This window comes from Rhinolophus ferrumequinum, chromosome 16, assembly GCF_004115265.2.
Source record: "Rhinolophus ferrumequinum isolate MPI-CBG mRhiFer1 chromosome 16, mRhiFer1_v1.p, whole genome shotgun sequence".
Lineage (NCBI taxonomy): Eukaryota > Metazoa > Chordata > Mammalia > Chiroptera > Rhinolophidae > Rhinolophus > Rhinolophus ferrumequinum.
This window is the reverse complement of record NC_046299.1, coordinates 67,341,789-67,363,069: the sequence shown is the minus strand read 5'-3', so window position 1 is coordinate 67,363,069 and position 21,281 is coordinate 67,341,789. Positions and strand designations below refer to the sequence as shown.

General features: G+C 37.0%; 1 protein-coding gene across 3 annotated transcripts in view; it reads left to right on the top strand.

The window, feature by feature from the left end:
* The window catches only part of BMS1 (BMS1 ribosome biogenesis factor), a 52,626-nt gene that overhangs the window by 9,626 nt on the left and 21,719 nt on the right, over window positions 1-21,281 (top strand). For all 3 annotated transcript variants that reach the window (XM_033131041.1, XM_033131043.1, XM_033131042.1), the window contains exons 7-13: window positions 532-653; window positions 944-1,137; window positions 2,202-2,341; window positions 4,530-5,284; window positions 5,497-5,598; window positions 6,331-6,485; window positions 10,982-11,063. In XM_033131041.1, the coding sequence (XP_032986932.1) occupies window positions 532-653; window positions 944-1,137; window positions 2,202-2,341; window positions 4,530-5,284; window positions 5,497-5,598; window positions 6,331-6,485; window positions 10,982-11,063 (1,550 nt within the window). The remainder of the gene's footprint in view (window positions 1-531; window positions 654-943; window positions 1,138-2,201; window positions 2,342-4,529; window positions 5,285-5,496; window positions 5,599-6,330; window positions 6,486-10,981; window positions 11,064-21,281) is intronic.

Genomic DNA, 21,281 nt, shown 5'->3' with positions numbered 1-21,281 from the left:
TGGGAATACAGTATGAACTGTCTAGAAACGTGAGTACTTCAAAGCGTTTAAGGCTACAGGATGTGGCCCCATCCTGCTTTTCCAGCCTTAATTCGGACCACAGTGCTCCAGTCACTCAAAAGTGTTTGTCCTGTGCTTTCCTTCCTTTGTACTTTTTCTCATCCTGGAAGACCCTTTTTCTACCTTCCAAAACCCAAGCTACACTAAAAAACCCAGATCAAAGCTTAATCCTCCTCTATAAAGGGTTTTTCTGGACATGTTCTATATGTTTCCCTGACCCAGATGCGTGCATTTCCCATTTCTGATGTCTTACTTATGGAATATATATCACATAGACCCTAAGAGAGACGCAGCCATATTTGCTCCTTTTCCTTTGGTAGGTGGTGAACTGTACTTCCTTTTTCTGTTTTTTCTGTAATTTTCCAAACATGTTTGGTGAACTAGTGAATGTGATGAATTATTGAGACGTGAAGTGAGGTGCAGGAACTTTGGCATTCATTTCTGCCATATGATTGGGTTTTATTTTTCTAGGATGGAAGATTTGACAAACCCAGAAGATATCCGAACAAATATCAAGTGTGATCGAAGAGTGTCTTTTTATGGTTATTTAAGAGGAGCACACTTGAAAAATAAAAGCCAAATTCACATGCCAGGTATCCTTTTGTTGTAAAATGTCTTGTATTTGTAGAACTCTTGGGAAAACTGAAAAATGGCCAACGCAGACGGGCCACCTTGCTGAGGTTTTTAGAGTAGCACAGCATTGCGTTGGCAGCAGAGGTATTGAGCTGGCCAGTCCCCTGCTCCCACTGTGCAGTTTAGCTAGAGAGGCACAGTACTATGTCAGATGAGACCCTTGTCGTGGGTGAGCCTTCTGACTGGGCCATTTCTGCCACCAGTTGATAGACTTGTCAGCTGAAGCCATCTTCCTGCCTCTGTCCTCCAGGTGTAGGAGACTTTGCTCTGAGTGACGTCAGTTTTCTTCCCGACCCCTGTGCCCTTCCTGAACAACAGAAGAAGCGCTGTTTAAATGAAAAGGAGAAGTTGGTTTATGCACCTCTCTCTGGAGTCGGTGGGGTGCTGTATGACAAAGACGCTGTCTATGTTGACCTTGGTGGCAGCCATGGCTTCCAGGAATCGGTGAGAAGGCAGTTACAGGAAGTAATATAATCAGCTTTTATTTACTGAAGCTTTTTGTCTCTGTTCATATTTCTGAGGAAGGCCACAGTGATCATGTAAATATGCAGAACACCTAATTGCACGGAACAGAAAGTAAAAGTTATGTCCTCCACGTCCCCCGTCCCCTCCCGCCGTTCTGCTGGGATGCACAGAGATCAATCCCAGGTCTTCCCAGCTCGAGCATTGCAAGCACTCGGCACCTGGACTCTCTCTTTACACAAAATCAGTGTTTTCTAGGCTCTCTGGTCTTTTTCTTTTATTTCTGTTTCTTTCTAAACATACACATAATTTTTTAGGTTATGTTACATATGTTTATATTATTATATATTGTGTGTAAATACTATACATGTGGTATTTGTGTGTGTGAGAGAAGTATTATTTGTTACATGAGATCCAACTATATATGCTTTTACACCTTCTGGGGGCATCTAAGAATGTACGATTGCATTGCTCCCTGTTGGTATTTGTGGAGCTGCTTCCATCCATGTACAGCGGTGCACTACTTCATGGTATGGACAAACCTCATTTACTGAGCAACCTTTGGAGCACTGAGGGGCTCACCCCGTTCTCCTTGTGTGAACAGTGCTCCTGGTATGCAGCGAGCACCCTTGCCCGTGTAGCTCTGTTCACTGGGTGGGATCTTTCTATGCAGTAAATTCCTTGAAGTGAAATTTTTGAATCAAAAAGGAGCAAGTTTTTTTTAAATGGACTCTAGATTTTTATTCTTTTATTCTCTTGAAAGGGATATGATTGGGCTAAGTGCTTTCTGTAGCTTTGGCACCTAAGGTTTTTCTAGCTAAGCATTTAGGTTATCAGATTGTATATTCTATGAACTTTGGAAAAGCTTAATGAAGACAGAGATCCATTTTAGGCTTTGTTGTAAGAATTTTGTTTTATTTTTTGAGGCAGTTGGAAGGGTTCTCAGGCACTATGTTTAAGGGTAATTTTGAGAAAATAATGGACAGCAGTGTGTCTTCAGGATCCTTGTGCATTCCTCACTTTCCGTTTCTTGGTGACCTTAACAGGGCGAGGCTAGACCCACCCATGAACTGGTCCAGAGTCTCATTTCCACCCATTCCACTATTGATGCCAAGATGGCTTCGAGCAGAGTGACACTTTTTTCTGATTCCAAAGCACTGGGGTCAGAGGATATAGATAATCAAGGGTAAGTTTGCTATTTTTCTATTTTTGATTAAAAAATATTGTATAACAGAAGATTATATCACCTATAACTGCCATCATAACACACTTTGGTCGTTCCAGGTTTTGTTTAGCTTTGCTTTGTATATGTTTTTTTGTTTTGTTTTGATTTCTATTGAGGAAGGACAACAGGACTTTACTGGGGAACAGTGTGTACTTCCAGGGCTTTTTCCAAATCAAGTTGTTGTCCTTTCAATCTTAATTGTGGAGGGCACAGCTTAGCTCCAGGTCCAGTTGCCATTGTTAGTTGCAGGGGGCATAGCCCACTGTCCCTGGTGAGAGTTGAACCGGCAACCTTTTGGTTGAGAGGATGCGCTCCAACCAACTGAGCCATCTGGAGCTCAGCAACAGCTCAGCTCAAGGTGCCGTGTTCAATCTTAGTTGCAGGGGACGGAGCCCACCATCCCTTGCCGGAATCAAGGAATCAAACCGGCAACCTTATGGTTGAGAGCCCACTGGCCCATGTGGGAATCGAACAGGCAGTCTTCGGCGTTAGGAGCACAGAGCTCCAACCGCCTGAGCCACCGGTCTGGCCCCCTGCTTTGTATATAGAGGGCTCTTCACTTAGGTGACGTTGCACAGAAATATTCTTGAAATAATATGCAGAATTCAGTTTTTAACAGATTCACAGTATTCCTCAGCTGTCACAAAACCTTTTCCATAGGTTGTTTTTTACTTAGGAGACCTGAGGCCACTTGGCTTTCTTTTAGTGGTCAGAACACAGAACAGTGGTATAGGCAGCGTCAGGGAGCTTGTTCAGATGGCTCTCCAGAGCCATAGACCTTGTGTCTAAGAGTTTTACTCTGGTTGTTTTGTAGTGTCTCCTGGGGTCCACTTCTAATATCTGGCTTATCTGAATTATTTTCAGTCTTGGTTGGGACTTTGTATGCCTTGTACATAGTGGGTGTTTTGGTTTTGTTATAGTGATTTATGACTCCCAATAAAAATCAATCTGAAAATGATTGAGATTATCTAGTTTATAATTTATTACAAATATATACAAGTGAAGGAAAAAATCATCTGCTGCCCTCTAGCTAGTAGATCGTACAGCATGGTAGTTGAGTGCAGTATAGGTTATACTAGTTTGGGGAAATCCTCTCTCTAAGCCTCAATTTCCTAATATCTCATAGGAGTTTTGATGATTGAACATAATAGTGTACATAAACTATTTAGCATGATGCAGATGACAAGTATTCAGTAAAAAATGCCTGCTATGATCAGTGTTAATTTTTTGAGTATTCCTCTATTCATTGTTGTCCGCGGATACTTTTTCTAACGTAGTTACAATCATAATACATGTAAAATTTCTATATATTGTGAGCATTTCCTTTTTCTATAGTCATTTTTAATACTCGTAATTTTGTTATTATGGATGTATTCTAACCTGTCCTTTCTCTTTCATTTTCAGTACAATTTTTAGTACTTTCCTGATTGCTTTTTTCACACTTTTATATAAACTGCTATATTAAGTGGCTTCATAATTCATCCCGTGGTTTTAGCATCTCGATGATGATTCTTTATCAAGTATTGCATTGGTGACTTGAAAATGGCAATATTCTTAATCTATTACTCTTGTACATTTGTTAGCTGGCATTCTTTAACAAGGAGCTTTCACTTCCACCCCTTATTTTAGTATTACTGTTGACTAATGGACTTTTGTTTATTCCAGTTGTTCTTGTTTCATTTCCTGTCATTATTCTTTCTGATGCCTATGTTGTCCTTTCAGTGTGTCTCCTGTGTCCTTTTGGCACATTCCTAGGGTGTTTAAGCACTCCTGGCTTTCTGACACAAGAGGACGTTCTAGGTTTACTTTGTACTTTCTCTGCCTTGGACCTGGAGTCAGCCATTTCTCTAAGGGTCATCTGTTTCAAGTTTGGAAATGATCAGTCTTCTGAAAGATTTGTTAAACATTCACTTGCGCTTTGAAGTTATCTCTATTCTCTTAAGTTCTTTTGAAGAGTGTTGTTAGGGAACTGTGCATGAGTTTGCTTATTAACTATTCTAGTATTTATCAAATCATTACTTCCTAGGCTATGTCATTTAAAACCATCCCTTGACATTTTCTATTTCTTTGCATGTTTATTGACTTGCCATTTCTAGATTAGTGGATTGTCTTACAAATTGAATTATTTTGCATTTACTTGGTAATATAGGCTGTGGATGCCAAAAGAGGAAAAGCATGTAGATTTGAAAACTGGTCGAGTACGTCGGAAAGCCATTTTTGGAGATGAAGAAGATGAGTCTGGAGATAGTGATGATGAAGAAATGTCTGAAGGTGACAAACTGAAAAATAGCTCTAGTGATGAGGAAACAGAGGAAGAAAGAGATGCTGAAGTCTCTGATAAGGTGTATGTGACTGGCAGAGGTGTCAAACGGCAGAGACTCGAGGAGGTGGAAGAAGACGCTGAGGTGGATTTGCCAGCATTTGCTGACAGTGACGATGACCTTGAGAAGAGCTCCGAGGGTGGAGGAGAAGCAGAGGAGGCTGATGAAAGCAGTGAAGAAGAGGAATCCAGTGTGGAAGGAGAGAGGCATGCTTTAGAAGCTAAGGCTGTAGAAGGAGGCGGCAAAGCAGGTCTTTTACAAAGTAATGGCGTGAGTGGCAGCTTGAATGTGGAGAAAACAATGAAACAAGCAACCGTCACGATTTCCGATTCAGGTCATTGCACAGCTGAAGAGGCATTTGCATCTGAAGATGAATCTGAAGAAAGCTCCTCTCTCAGTTCAGAGGAAGAGGATTCAGAAAACGAAGAGGTTGTTAGGAAAAAGTTTCGAAAGCCTTTTGCAGCGGTCAGTGGTCAGAAACTGGGGTCAGAAAACTTAATTGATGAGACCAGTGATGTGGAAGACTTACTCAAAGAGGAAGAAGATTACACAGAAGAAAACAATTTTTCCATAGGAACTTCAGGTATGCTACAATTTAATTCAACTGATATTATAAACTCGGCACTGAAAATGTTCTACAAGTAGAATGTCTACATTTGGGGATCTGCTGTTTTGGATATTGTTAACTGTTCAAATATTGCACCTCATAAAAGGATTTCAGGATGAATGAGCAGTGAGCTTGTAGCAGAGACGACAGATAAACTGACTTCACTAATGTTGGCGTTGTCCTTTCAGGTGCCCTCAAGTGGAAGGAAGACCTTTCCAGGAAGGCAGCGGAGGCCTTTCTGAGGCAGCAGCAAGCAACTCCAAATCTGCAGAAGCTCGTCTATGGGATAGGTAAAAGAGCTCTGGTCACGTCTGGGTGCATTTTAGTTTCTGAGATTCTTTTCTAAAAAGGAGATGAGGAAATTGGTTGGAAGTTTTGAGTGGTACTTGTGATACTCAGATATTTCTGGCTGTTAGAGTTTACATTTGATACATGTTTCTAATCATCAGCTCATGAAGACCATAAATTGGTCGTATGAGATAGATATATGGCCATAAAACTTTTAATGAGAATACTCCCTATTATGTTGTTTTGTGCCCCCTATACAAAGTCCTTCATGAGAATTTCTTGGTAGAATTTAGTGCCAGAAAAATACAAAGTGATGATCTTTATATTGTGGTTCCCAATTACTACACGAGTAGAGCAACGCCAAAGGAGTATATGTGAGCTAGGAAGTCGAATCAGAGGTGGTGAGTACTCATTTCTGTTCAGGTTTTGACTAAGTACTCTTAGTGATTAGAGACTCAGCATTCTTCCTGAGAAACTTTATAATTGAAAGCTCGGCCTATAAGTATGTCCCTTCCCTTCCCCATCCCCCAGTATTCCCCCTCCTCAATGGACTCTTTGTGGCTGCCTTAAAGGAGGGCAGAAGTTCTCCAGAAATGTTGAGCAGAAGTTTCCTGGCTTTTCTGTGGCTCATGTGCTCAGGGGCACACCATACCTACCCCAGACAGGGGCCCTCAGTCCCATGTCCCCTAGGGTGTACATTTGTTCTCACTTTTCCATCATGGTGGTGTCTTTAGTGACAGAGGATAATGAAGAAGATGGTGATACACAGGAAGAGCTTGGAGGGTTATTTCGTGTCAGCCAGCCTGCCAGAGAGAGGAAGCACAAGGCTGACTCTTTGGACTGCTCCAGGTTTCATGTGGAGACGCCCCATGACTGGGATTTAGACGAGGTAAGGCTGACTATGAATAGCATGTTTGATTTGTGAGAGAATTAGACAATTGTTCTCAAAGATCGTGTGATTTCAATATTGCCTGTCTGTTGTATTAGCTTCTTATTTTAATAAGGTCACAGGGTATTTTCCTAGATATTGGAGTGGCTATCTCATGCATCCTTAGCAGCAACACGTTCTGAGTTTAGTCAGACCATGGGCACGTGTTATGGAGGAGAGGAAAATGTTCAAGTTTTAGTGTGGATAGTAGTGTCAATCTTTAGTTTGAAGCATTGCACATAAGTTTTATACATTTAAAAAAATTGTTTTGTATTAGGATAAGCCTAGTGTCCCTGAGTTAGCATTTATAATTTCTGCTATTTGTAAACAAATCTACAGCACTGCTAAATTTTCTTCTCTGGTCACCACTACACAGTCACACTGGAATTGATTCAGTTCTCAGATTTGCCAGGCTTAATCCCATCTTAGACCTCTTGCCCCTCTGTTTTCTCTTCTGGAATGTTCTTCTGCTCTTCCCAAGGCTGGCTTCTTTTGATCATTTAGTTTAGCTTAAGTGTCACTCCTCAGAGAGGTCTAGCTAGTCACTATCACATTACCTGTTTTAATTCACTGAGTAGCACTTACGCATTTTATGAAATTGTATGTAACCATTTTTTATGGTGACGTTTAATACAGATTTTAGAAGACCATATAAAACAGTTGTTTAACTTAATAGGTTACCAGGTGAGTACCTTGTACCCACCATGTGTCCGTCCTAGTTCTAGTCCTCTCCCTCCCTGCAGAAGGAGCCACGACTGTTATGTTACAGTGATTATTTTCTTCATAATTTCACCCTTCAAGATTGCATCAATAAACAACATCGTTTATTTTTACCAGGTTTTTGGGGATTTGTTTTTCGCTGTGCCTTTTAAATCTTTAATTATATAACCCTCTTCTCCAAGTATCTTTTTTTCATCCCTTGTATTTAATTTGTTTAATAATTCAAATATTTGGTGTAGAGACTTTCTCATATTCTGGATTTCGTGGATTCCATTGCATCCCTTTGTGCAGTTTATCAGACTCCTCTGTCCTCTGTTTTCTATAGATCAGCACAGAGCACTAGCAAAACAACTCCTGATGATGGAGATGACACACATGTGAGCTGTTCGGTACGGCTGCTTGTGGCTGTGGAGCACTTTAAATATGAGCCAGAACTAAATTTTTAATTTAAGTTTTATTTAATCTTAATTAGAATTTAAATAACCACCTTGTGGACAGCTCATCTGGAAGTTCGATTGGATTTAGGTTTGATTTTATTTTATTTTATTTTTTAATCTCGGCAAGACTGCTTCCTAGGTGGTGGTGTTCTTTTCTTTAGGAGGCACATAAAATCATCTTTTGATGTTAAAAGTTGTTGATCCTCTGTGCCTAGATCCATTAACTAATAAGGATGTAAAGTAGTGATACTCTGTTCAGATTTCTCTGTAGTATGTATCAGCTGGCATAGTTCTATAAAGAGAAACTTCCCCTCATCTACTCTTTGGTTACCCAGTCCCATGTAAGCAGGATAAATGTTTGATTCTTTTCATCAGTTTCAGAATGATTATCCAAAGGCTACTCTTTTTTTCAAGCATTTTGAACTCATGGAATTTAAACATAGTTGAGTGTTTCCTTCACTGTACTTGTTATCCTTATTGATGCGAGCTTCGATTTTTTTCCATCTGCAGCCAGTGGGAGTCTCTTCACTTTGGTCCCTGTGTTCTCTTGACGTGATCCTAGCCATCCTTGATTGCTTTGTTGCTATCTGACAGGATAAGGTGTTCCAGTATCATCTTGTATTTCTGATGCCAGACTTGGAGGCAGCCATAAGAAGTCCTGATTTGTTTTAGTACAAAATGGGATTTCAGCCTCACAATCTAGGCAAAGGAATACTCATTGCTGTGGCTTGTGACCAGAGTTAGAAGTTATACAGATATTTCCAATTCAGGTTCAGAACTTCAGGGTTTTTCACTTAACCTCTTTTATCTTGCATTTGTAACTGTTTTTCCATTGGACAGTTAATCTCCTGTTTGAATCTGAAGATGAAGAAGTTACAAAATTTGCTTTATCCAATATATTACACATGAAATAATGTCAGCATAACATTACACATTACTATTACTATTACTGGAAACAGTTAAAGTTTTTTTCCGTATATGTTTTCCTGTTTCTCTTTTCAAAAGTGGCTATACCATTTTACGTTCCTACCAACAGTGTGTGTGGCTTCTGATTTCTCCACATCCTCACCAAGACTTATTATTGTTTTTTTTTTGTTTTGTTTTGTTTTTTTTTTTAATTATAGCCTTCCTAGGGGTATGAAGTGGTATCTCATTATGGTTTCTATTTGCCTTTCCCTGATAGCTAATGATTGTCAGGCATCTTTTCATGTGCTTATTGTCCATTTGTATGTATTATTTGAAGTTATGTCTATTTGTTACATTTTCCTATTTTTAAAAATTAGGTTGTCTTTTTATTATTGAGTTGTAAGAGTAGTTTATATATTCAGGATAGAAGTCTCTTATCAGGTATATGATTTACAAATATTTTCTTTCATTCTGTAGCTTGTCTTTTCTGTGCCCTTTGAAGCACACGTTTTAAATTTTGATGAAGTCCCAGTCTATATTTTTTTGTTTGTGTGTTGGGTGTCATATCCAAGAAACCATTGCCAAATCCAACATCATAAAGTTTTACTCCTATGTTTTTGTCTAAGAGTTTTATAATTTAGCTCTTTCATTTAAGTCTTTGGTCCATTTTGAGTTAATTTTTGTATTTGGTGTGAGATGACTCCAACTCCATTCTTTTGCACGTGGAGCTCCAGTTGTCCTAGCACTATTTGTTGAAAAGACTATTCTTTCCCCAGTTGCATTGTCTTGGCACCCTGGGCAGAAAAATCACTTGGCCATAGATACATGGTTTTATTTATGGACTCTTACTTGTATTCCATCGATCTCTATGTCTTTCATTACACCAGCACGATAGTGTTTTGATTACCATTGCTTGGTAGCAAGTCTTGAAATTGGTAATTGTGAATCCTCTGACTTTGTTCTTCTTTTTCAAGATTGTTTTGTCTATTCTGGATCTTTTGGGTTTTCTGTATTTTAAGAGCAGCTTTTCCATTTCTACAAAGAAGCCAGCTGGGATTCTGATAGGGATTGCATTGTCTGTAGGTCACTTCGAATAGTACTGATTATCTTTAACAATTTTATGTCTTCTTATCCATTAACATGGGATACATTTCCATTTATTTAGATCTTTAATTTCTTTCAAGAATATTTTGTAGTTATCAGAGTATAAGCTTTGTACTTCTTTGTTGAGTTTATTCCTAGCATTTTATTCTTTATAAAAGGAATCATTTTCTCAGTTTCATTTTTGAATTGTTCATTGCTAGTGTATAGAAATCAAGGTCATTGTTGTATATTAATCTAGTACCTCACAACCTTGCTGAACTCATTTATTAGTTCTGATTGTTTTTCAGTGGATTCCTTAGGATTTTCTATATACCAGATCTTATCATCTGTGAATAGAGATAATTTTCCTTTCTAAACTCGGTGCTTTCAATTTCTTGCCTAATAGCTCTGGCTAGAACAGCTAATACAACGTTGAACAGAAGTAAGAGCAGGCATCCTTGCCCTATTCCTGGTCTTAGGAGAAAAGCTTTCATTTGAATCACCATTAGATATGATGCCAATTGTGGGTTTTTTAATGGATGCCCTTTGTCATGTTGAGGAAGTTTCCTTCTATTCCTAGTTTGTTGAGTGCTTCTGTCATGGAGGTTGTATTTATTTATGTATTTTATTTGTTTGGCCTTTGGTTCTCCTGAGTTGATTTTTAAGCTTCATGAAATTAGGATCTCCTGGAAACAGTTTCCTTACAGAGCTTCTCGGCGTAGAGTAAGTGTTCAGGAAGTGTTCAGTGAGTGACAGCAGACATAAAGGAGTGAGTAAATGAACATGTGTGCTTTTGCATCCATTGTAATCATGCTAGCCTCAAGGCTACCCTTTGAGAGTGAGGTTGTGTGTGAAAAACGTGATTCTAACCAAAATGTGACTCAGGTGAAAGCCAGGACCTCTACGACTTCTGTAAGTGTGCTTTTGTGCCCTTGGCAGTGCATGACATGTGCTGTCTTAGGTCAGGTGCAGCCAGCATCCGCTGCATGTGCACAGCAGATGATTGAGCAGATCCGACACGGGGACACCTTCAGCCCTCTTCACACGACTGTGCTCATGCAAGACATCTTGTTTTTGTCAGAATAGTATCATTGGTCAAAGAAACTAAGTTTTCAAACAGCCACGAGAAGTCTGAAGTAGCAAATAGCAAGATCAGCTTTCTAAAAATGCTGCTGTCTAACTGTATTGCCTTAATACTAATATGCTTTGCAAATCAGTTGAATTGGTAAAGACCAATTGATATATGAGGTCAGTGAGCTGGTAGCGCTCTCCCTGTCCACTGTCAATTAAGTGCCGGCTTTTCTGTGTAAGGTTATGAACAGCATCAGAGATTGCTTCGTGACTGGGAAGTGGGAAGAGGATAAAGATGCAGCCAAGATCTTAGCAGAAGATGGTAAGTAAAGGGCTGTATTGTTCAGAGAAGCCTGCCTTCTCTATTCTTTATTTTCTTCCACATCTTTGATAGTTGAAAATAATAGTCAATTGTGAAATGCTTTGGGGAGCTCTGACAGGAGTTATGGGTCATATTCTGGTTCTTCTTTCATGGTGATCTTATTTTCCACCTTTGGTTAACTGACTTATTAGATACAGACCTTGAAAAAAAGTGGAAGTTTTCCATAAATTTTATCATGTATTTGTTAAAAATAAATTTTTTGTGCGTGAAAAATGTACTCGAATAACATTTGTATTTTTCTTTTAATGATAAAGATAGTATGCATTGTAGAACATTTAGAATAAAAAGTTACTATGATACCATAAACTCTACTTTTGTTAACCTTTTCAGGTATTTCTTTCCTGTCATTTAAAAATTTTATATATATGTATATATAAACTTTTCTACTTATAATCATATTTTATGTAAATTGTGTCATTAAGTTTTTTTAAAGATTTCCTGTTTATGATTTAAGTGTTCTATCATATTAAAATTCAATTTATAGTTTTATTGTTTGATATATAAGCAATTTGTTTTGTCCATATTATAAATAACTGCACTGGACCACCTTGAATAACTCTTGTATCTCAGTTTTTATTTTCATAAGATAAATTCATAAAAGAATTGTTATTTTTATGGGCCACAGTTGCCATGAAGTTTTTCAGAAAGTCCTTCTAATTATGTTCCCCTGAGCAGTGCTGCTTGGTCCTTATCAGTTTATTGCTTTCATTCAGTATTTAGTGCTGCCCATAAAAAATGTTTTTTTTTCAATTTGATAGATGAAATGGTTTCTTGTATTTGTAACTGACATTTTTGATTAAATGTAAGTGAGAATATTTAAGCTGTGTTGGCTATGGCATTTCTTTGGTGAATTCATTGTGTCCTTTGTCCATTTTTCTGATGGTATGTTAATGTGTCTTTTTACTGATTTGTAAAGTTAATCTCTAAAGGATATTTATCCTTCATTTGTTTCATGTGTTTTCCTGCTTTTTATGATTTAATTTAAAGTTTTGTTTAGTATTACAGGAACCAGACATTTAAAAATATTGTGTAGTTAGTTCTATCTGTCTTTTTGGTGAGATTTCATTACTTTTATTTTTTCTATAGACATTTCCTTTTGCATTACTGCAAGAGCTGGGGCATTTTTATAGGTTTCCATTATTAAAAATCACACATCCCAAAATGACAGGACTTTCAAATCTATAGTTTATTACAGGAAAAGGATGCAATCTAGCAGCATCAGTACAGGCTGCCACACAGCCCAGGGTCTGCAGAGGTCAGGTGCAGCTGTAGCCTTCTTCCTCAGGGAGGGCCGTTGGCAGCATGCACTTCCATTGAACACCAGGAACCAGCGAGCCCAGCAGTCCTGCCCAGTGTTTGCATGTTGCTTTTCTCAAGAGGCCTCTCATCTCACCTCCTTCATCTCATTATCAATAAACAGTGCTCCGGAGCAAACGGCCCCCAAACTCCCCTGGTTCTAAAGCAACACTGTTGATCTATTCTGATCCACGTGTTGACCAAGGGTGCTTGTCTTCAGGGAGCTTTAGCCAAAGAGCTCAGGCCAGCTCCAGGCCCTTGAATGAACCCTCACAACACAGTCACTGAAGCACTTAAATCTTGTCTGACGAGCCCTAGAATCGTTTTTATACTTTGATTTTGTACATTTAACTTGATTCCATCTGGAACTTCAGTAAGAATCAACTTCATTTTATTTGCAGATCGTCATTTTTCTATCACTGTTGGTTCGATAATGTTGGTTTATGATGCATTCTTACTGTGTGTGTGCACGTGCGTTCACCTATAGATGTGTACATATATCAGGGTCAGTTACAAGGTCATCTCTGCACTATTGGGTGATTCTTATCGTGATTTTCATGCTATTGTCCTAGTATTTTCTCTGTTAAATCTTTATGATACCTTTTGAAATCTAAGGCAACTCACTTCCTTTTCTATTTTCTTAATTGCCTTCACATTCACACCTGTTCTTTTAGATTAACTTCTATTTAATTTTTATATTTTTGTTTAAATAACAGTAACAGCAACACTTGCAGGTTATTCAAACACAAAAACTTTAAATATGGGAATGTGGAAAGGACAGAATTGCTGAGTCCTCCTTCCCTGCCATTCCCAGCCTGTGGAGGTGTAGTCACTGTGGTATCATTTTTGTTTCTATAAAAATGCTGTTTAACCAAACATGTTGTATAGCATGCTTGTTTTACTCGAATACATGTGACATAGACATCCTGTATTTGGAACAACCTCATTCCTTTTCATGGCTGTGTGTTGTGTGGATGTGCCATTACTTAGGGAACATTGACTATCATTCAGTTTTTGTTCAGTTTTTTATTCTTAAAAATAAAGTCACAGTGAGCATCCTTATATTTTGTGGAAATATTTCTGTAGAGCAGATTTTTAGAAATGGAATTACTTTGTCAAGAGTATTTACATTTTAATTCTGAATTTAAGCTGCCCTAGACAAATGTCCTGAATTTCATATACCTACTTACGACAGCATATAAGAACAGTTTTCCCTGTATCTTGACCAAAACTGGATATTATCACTTATTTTTAGTTTTGACAGTTCATAAGTCAGCAGTGGTCCAAATTAACTTTGAAAACCACTTTGGTAAATTATAAAACATATTTTGTTTTTTAATTGGTATTACATTAAACTGAAAAATTGCTTCAGGAATAATTGAAATTTTATGCAGTACTCAGTTCTCTCCAGGAACACATTCTACCTGTTTAAATCTTTTCTATGTCTAATTATAGTTTTGTGTGTCACCATATATTTCTTATTATTATTCATAGGAATTTGATAGTTTTGACTAATTTTTAATGCCTTTTTGTCATCTCTTGAGTTACTGTGTTTTTTCCTTATTAAACTTGTTGATGTAATTTATTATATTAATAGACCTCCTACCCCAAATTTGGTTTGGATATTGAGACAAATGACAGCACATATGCATCAAGAGGATGTGGACTCACATAACGAGGCTTTGCTTGGAGTAGGGCAAACTTCCCAGGCTAGTTCAGATACAGCTTGAGAGAGCACGTTGGGGAAGGAGACGCGCTGGGGGTATTAATGGTGGTTAAATGTGGAGCTTGGATGACAGCAGGGGTGTGTGTGTGGTTTCATTGCATATTTCCCTAATGGCTAGTGAGGTTGAGCTTTTTGCATGTGTTTATTTGCCATCCGTATGTATTCTTTGGTAAAATAGCTATGGATGTGCTTTTTCCTTTTCCTAATTTGATAGGTTTTCTTTGTTTCTTTGTTTTTTTACTGTTGAATATTGAGAGTTCTTTATATATTTTATTCCATTGTTTGTTTGCAGTGATATGTGGTTTGCAGATATTTTCTTCTATAGTTTGTCTTCAGTTTCTTAATAGGGCCTTTCACAGAGAAAAAGTTTTTAATTTTGATGAGGTCCAATTTATCACTTTTGTTTTAGGGATTGTGTAATTGGTGTCAAGTCTAGGAACTATTTCCTATTCCTAGATCCTGAAGATTTTCTCCTATGTCGTTTTCTAAAAGTTTTATAGCTTTTCTGTTTTCTGTTTATGTCTGTGATCTATTTTGATTTTTTTTATAAGGTGTGAGGTTTAGATCAAGGTTTATATTTTTGCCCGTGGGTGTATATGCGTAATTGTTCCAACACTTTTCATTGCATTGAATTACTTTTGCACCTCTGTCAAAAATTATTTGAGCATTTTTGTATAGGTCTGAATTTCTAGGTTTTTCTGATTCATTCATTCATTCATTCATTCATTCATTCATTCATTCATTCATTCATGTGTTAGTCCCTCCACCAATACCAACTATCTTAGTTACTGTAATTATGTAATAAACATTAATATCAGGTAGAGTGACTTCTCTCGCTGGATTCTTTTTTAAGGTTGGTTTATCTGTTCTAGGGCCTTGCATATAAATTTTAAAATAAGCTTGTCTGTGTCTGCAAGAAACTGCTGGGATTTTGATAAAAGTCACATTAAAGCTATAGATCAATTTGGGGAGAATCTTTACTATTTTGAGTATTCTAATCCAGGAACATGGTATGTCTATCCATTTATTTTAAGTCTTCCATGTGTTTTCTCAGCACTTTGTAATTTTCAGCATACTAATGGGGAATATTTTTTGGTAAGTTTATGCTTCTTTTATTTTGATTAATTTGATTTCATCTTCATTGAATTTTTTGTGTGTTTGCCTTTTATTCTGCTGAACTCACTTGTTCTAGGAAGGTTTTTTTTTCTTGTAGATTACTTAGGATATTCTACATAGACAATTGTGATGCTGCAAATAGAGACACTATTATTTCTTCCTTTTCAACCTGTGTGTCTGTCTTTCTATATTTTTAAAGTTGTTTTTCTCTTCTTGTAATGGCTAGGACTAATACTAAGAGTGAAAATCCTGCCTTGTTCCCAGTGTTTTTCACTGTTATGTATGATGTTTGGTTTTTCTGTAAGATGCTCTTTATGTGCTCTATTCCTAGTGTACTGAGAGATGTTGTTGGTTTGTTTGTTTTTTAAATCATGAATGGGTGTTGAATTTTGTCCAAATGCCTTTCAGTGTCAGTTGATAATATCATGAATTTTATTCTTCACACTTTTGATATAGTGGTTACATTGATTAATTTTTGAATGCTGAACTAACCTCGCATACTTGGAATAAATCCCACTTAGTCATGGCATGTAATGCTTTTTATATGTTGTTGAATTTCATTTGATAGTATTTTGTTGAAGAATTTTGCGTTGAAGTTCATGAAAGATACTGGTCTGGAGTACTGTTTGTTTTGTTTGTACTGATTCATCTGGTTTTAGTATCAGAGTACTACTGGCCTCATAAATTGACTTGGAAAGTGTTCCAAATTTTTCTGTTTTCTGGAAGAGATTGTGTAGAATTGGGATGAATTCTGTAAATGTTTGGTATAATTCTCCAGTGAAACTGTCAGGGACTGGAGATTTCCTTTTGGGGAGATTATAATTACAAATTTTATTTCTTTATTGCTTATAAGACTTTAGGTTATCTATCCCATCATGCCTAAATTTTGGTAGGTTATGGTTTTCAAGGAATTTCAAGGCCTATTGAGGAGGTGAAAGTTCCATTAAGTGCCTTCTCCAGAGCCAGGTTGGGTATTCTGAGTGCAATGTTCATAGTAGTCTCTTAATACCCTTTTAATAGTTGGAGGATCTATTGTGATAATCCTGTTTCATTCTTGATATTTGTGATTTGTGTCTTCTCTCTTTTTATCTTTGTCAGTAAGGTTTATTAATTTTGTTGATTCACCCCCCCAAAATAACCAGCGTTTGGTTTCATTGATTTTTCTCTGTTTTCTAGTTTTCAGTTTTGTTGATGTATGCTCTTTATTATTTCTGTTCTTTGCTTGTTTTAAATTACATTGGACTTTTCTTAGATTATTGGTTTGAGAGTTGTCTCATTTCTAATGTGAGTGTTTAGTGCTGTAAATTGCCCTCTCAGCACTGTTTAGCTGTTCCCCAAAAGTTTCATATTGTATTTTTATTTTCATTCACTTCTATGCATTTTTGTGTTTTCTTTGACCCATGTATTATTTAGAAGTGTGTTGTTGAATTACCAAATGTTTAGAAATTTTCCTGTTGTCTTTCTATTATTGATTTCCAGTTTAATTACGGTTTTCTTTTTTTCCTTTTTTTTTTTTTATTTATTGGGGTGACAATTGTTAGTAAAATAACATAGATTTCAGGTGTACAATTCTGTATCACATCATCTATAAATCCCATTGTGTGTTCACCACCCAGAGTCAGTTCTCCTTCCATCACCATATATTTGATGCCCCTTACCCTCATCTCCCACCCCCCCACCCCCCTTACCCTCTGGTGACCACTAAACTATTGTCTGTATCTATGAGTTTTTTGTTTGTTTGTTTGTTTGTTTTTTTACTTAGATGTTTCTCATTTATATCCCTCACACTGTGGATCCCCTGCCCCCCATCCACTATCTCTCTGACATCGCACCGAGCCATCCCATTTCCACTATCTCCACTCCCAATGCTGTACTCCGCCTGTTGTAAATGTATACATACCTATATATACATACATACATATATATATATATATATATATATATATATATATATATAATATTATAGTTGGCATTCATTATTGTTCAGATTCAGGTGTACAGTGCAGTGATCAGGCATCTACATCTTCCCTGAGATGATCTCCCAAATGGGACACGTGTCTATCGGGTACCCTACAAAATCTTATTGATTATGTTCCCCAGATCAATTTTCAAAACCCTGTTGCCATCTTGTGGTTACCGACTGTTTTCTAATCCCCTCACCTTACCCCTTACCCCCACCCCCCCCACCCATCTAGCAACCCTCAGTTTTTCCTCTTTGTCTCCAAAACTGTTTCTGATTAGTTCATTCACTTATTCTTTGCTTTAGATTCCGCATATAAGTGAGATCATATGGTATTTGTCTTTCTCTGTCTGACTTATTTCACTTAACATAATGTTCTCTAGGTCCATCCATGTTGTTGCAAATGGTAAGATTTCTTTCTTCTTTATGGCTGCGTAATACTCCATTGTATAAATGTACTACAGTTTCTTAATCCAGTCATCTACCAATGGCCATTTCGGTTGTTTCCATGTCTTGGCTATTGTGTATAGTGCTGCAATAAACATAGGAGTGCATAAAGATTTTTGAATTGGAGTTTTGGATTTCTCCGGATAGATACCTAGGAGTGGAATTACTGGATCATAGGGTAGTTCCATTTTCAGATTTTTGAGATACCTCCATACGGTTTTCCTTAGTGGCTGTACCAATCTGCAATCCCACCAACAGTGCACAAGCGTTCCCTTTTCTCCACATCCGCGCCAGCACTTGTTGTTTGTTGATTTATTGATGATGGCCATTTTGACTGGGGTGAGGTGGTATCTCATTGTGGTTTTTATTTGCATTTCTCTGATGGTAAGTGAGGTTGAGCATTTCTTCATATGTCTGTTTGCCATCTGTATGTCCTTTTTAGAAAAATGTCTCTTCAAGTCCTCTGCCCATTTTTTAATTGGGTTGTTTGTTTTTATGGAGTTGAGTGAGTTTTTTATAGATTTGTGATATTAATCCCTTATCAGATATATCATTGGCAAATATCTTTTCCCATTCAGTAGGATCCCTTCTTGTTTTATTGATGGTTTCCTTTGCTGTGAAAAAACTTTTTAGTTTGATATAATCCCACATGTTTATTTTTTCTCTTACTTCCCTCGCGCAAGGGGATATATCAGTAAAAATCTTACTCCGGGTAATGTATGAGAAGTTTCTTCCTATATTTGCTTCTAGGTATTTTATGGTTTCAGATCTTACATTTAAGTCTTTAAGCCATTTTGAATTTATTTTTGTATATGGTGTAAGGAGGTGGTCCAGCTTCATTTTTTTGCATGTGTCTGTCCAGGTTTCCCAGCACCATTTATAGAATAGACTGTCATTACTCCATCGTACATTCTTGCTTTCATTGTTGTAGATTAAATGGCCATATAGGCATGGATTTATTTCTGGACTCTCTATTCTGTTCCATTGATCTATGTGTCTGTTTTTATGCCAGTACCATGCGGTTTTGATTACTGTGTAGCCTTGTAGTATAATTTGAAGTCAGGTATTGTTATACCTCCCACTTTGTATGGACATTTTAACTATATTAATTCTTCCTATCCATGAACATGCTATGTGTTTCCATCTATTTATATCTTCTTTCATTCCTTTCTTCAGTGTCTTATACTTTTCTGAGTACAGGTCTTTTACTTCTTTGGTTAAATTTATTCCCAGGTATTTTATAGTCTTTGGAGCAATTGTAAACGGGATTGTTTTTTTAATTTCTCCTTCTGATGTTTTATTATTGGTATATACAAATGTAACTGATTTCTGAATATTAATTTTATATCCTGCTACTTTACTAAATTCATCTATCAGCTCTAATAGCTTCTTGGTGGAGTCTTTAGGGTTCTCTATATATAGTATCATGTCATCTGCATATAATGATAACTTTACTTCCTCCTTACCGATTTGGATGCCTTTTATTTCTTTTTCTTGTCTGATTGCTGTGGCTAGAACTTCCAGCACTATGTTGAATAGAAGTGGAGAAAGTGGGCAACGTTGCCTTGTTCCTGATCTTAGGGAGAATGGTTTTAGCTTTTCCCCATTGAGTATGATGTTAGCTGTTGGTTTGTCATATATGGCCTTTATTATGTTGAAATATGATCCCTCTATGACTACTTTCTTAAGGGTTTTTATCATAAATGGCTGTTGGATTTTATCAAATGCTTTTTTCTGCATCTATTGATATGATCATGTGATTTTTATTTTTCATTTTGTTAATGTGGTGTATCACATTAATTGATTTGCGGATGTTGAACCACCCTTGCATACCAGGGATGAATCCCACTTGATCATGGTGTATGATCTTTTTAATGTATTGGTGAATTCTGTTCGCTAATATTTTGTTGAGGATTTTTGCATCTATGTTCATTAGAGATATCGGCCTGTAGTTTTCTTTTTTTGTGGTGTCTTTGTCTGATTTTGGGATCAGGTGATAGTGGCTTCATAAAAAAGTGTTTGGGAGTCTTCCCTCCTTCTGGATTTTTTGGAAGAGCTTGAGGAGAATAGGTGATAATTCTTTTTTGAACGTTTTGTAAAATTCACCTGTAAAGCCATCTGGTCCAGGGCTTCTGTTTGTTCGGAGATTTTTGATTACTGATTCAATTTCCCTGGTGGTAATCAGTCTATTCAGGTTTTCTGTTTCTTCTTGAGTTAGCCTTGGAAGGTTGTACGCCTCTAGAAAATTGTCCATTTCTTCCAAATTGTCAAATTTGTTGGCATATAGTTGCTCATAGTAACTTCTTAAAACTTTTTGTATTTCTGCGGTGTCTGTTGTCACTTCTCCTCTTTCATTTCTGATTTTATTAATTTGGGTCCTCTCTCTTTTTTTTAATGAGTCTGGCTAAAGGTTTGCCAATTTTGTTTGTCTTCTCTAAGAACCAACTCTTGGATTCATTGATCTTTTGTATTGTTTTTCTGGTTTCTATTTCATTTATTTCTGCTCTGATCTTTATTATTTCCTTCCTTGTGCTCCCTTTGGGCTTATTTTGCTGTTCTTTTTCCAGATCCCTTAAGTGTGACGATAAACTGTTGATTAGTGATGTTTCTTGTTTATTTAGGTAGGCCTGCAATGCTATGAATTTCCCTCTTAGGACTGGTTTCATGGCATCCCATAGATTTTGGGTCGTCGTGTTTTCATTTTTGTTTGTCTCGAGATATCTTTTGATTTCTTCCTTGATCTCCTGCTTGACCCATTCATTATTTAGTAATAAGTTATTCAGCCTCCATGAATTGGTGTGTCTTCCAGTTTTTTTCCTGTAGTTTATTTCTAATTTCATAGCATTGTAATCAGAGAAGATAATTGGTATGATTTCAATTTTCTTAAATTTATCAAGTCTTGTTTTGTGGCCTAACATATGGTCTATCTTGGAAAATGTTCCATGTGCGCTTGAGAAGAATGTGTATTTTGCAGCATTGGGGTGAAATGCTCTGAAAATATCGATTAAATCCAAATAGTCTCATGTATCATTTAAGGCTGTTGTTTCCATATTGATTTTCTGTCTGGAAGACCTATCCCTTGTTGTCAGAGGTGTGTTGAAGTCCCCTACTATGATAGTGTTACTGTTGATCTCTGTCTTTATGTCAGTCAGTACCTGTTTTATATATTTAGGTGCTCCTATGTTGGGTGCATAGATGTTTACTAGGGTTATGTTCTCTTTTCAAATCGATCCCTTTATTATTATATAGTGCCCATCTTTATCTTTTAATATGTTCTTCATTTTAAAGTCTATTTTGTCAGATATAAGTATTGCAACTCCAGCTTTTTTCTCATGTTCATTTGCATGAAATATCTTATTCCAACCCTTCACTTTCAGGCTGTGTGTGTCTTGTTCTGAGGTGAGACTCTTGTATACAGCATATACAAGGGTCTTGCTTTCTTATCCACTCAGCCACCCTATGTCTCTTGATTGGAGCATTTAATCCGTTTACATTTAAAATGATTATTGATAGGTACATAGTTATTGCCATTTTTAAATTTGTAGTTAGATTGTTTTGATCTTCTATTTACAGAAGTCCTTTTAGTATTTCTTGCAGTACTGGCTTGGTTGTA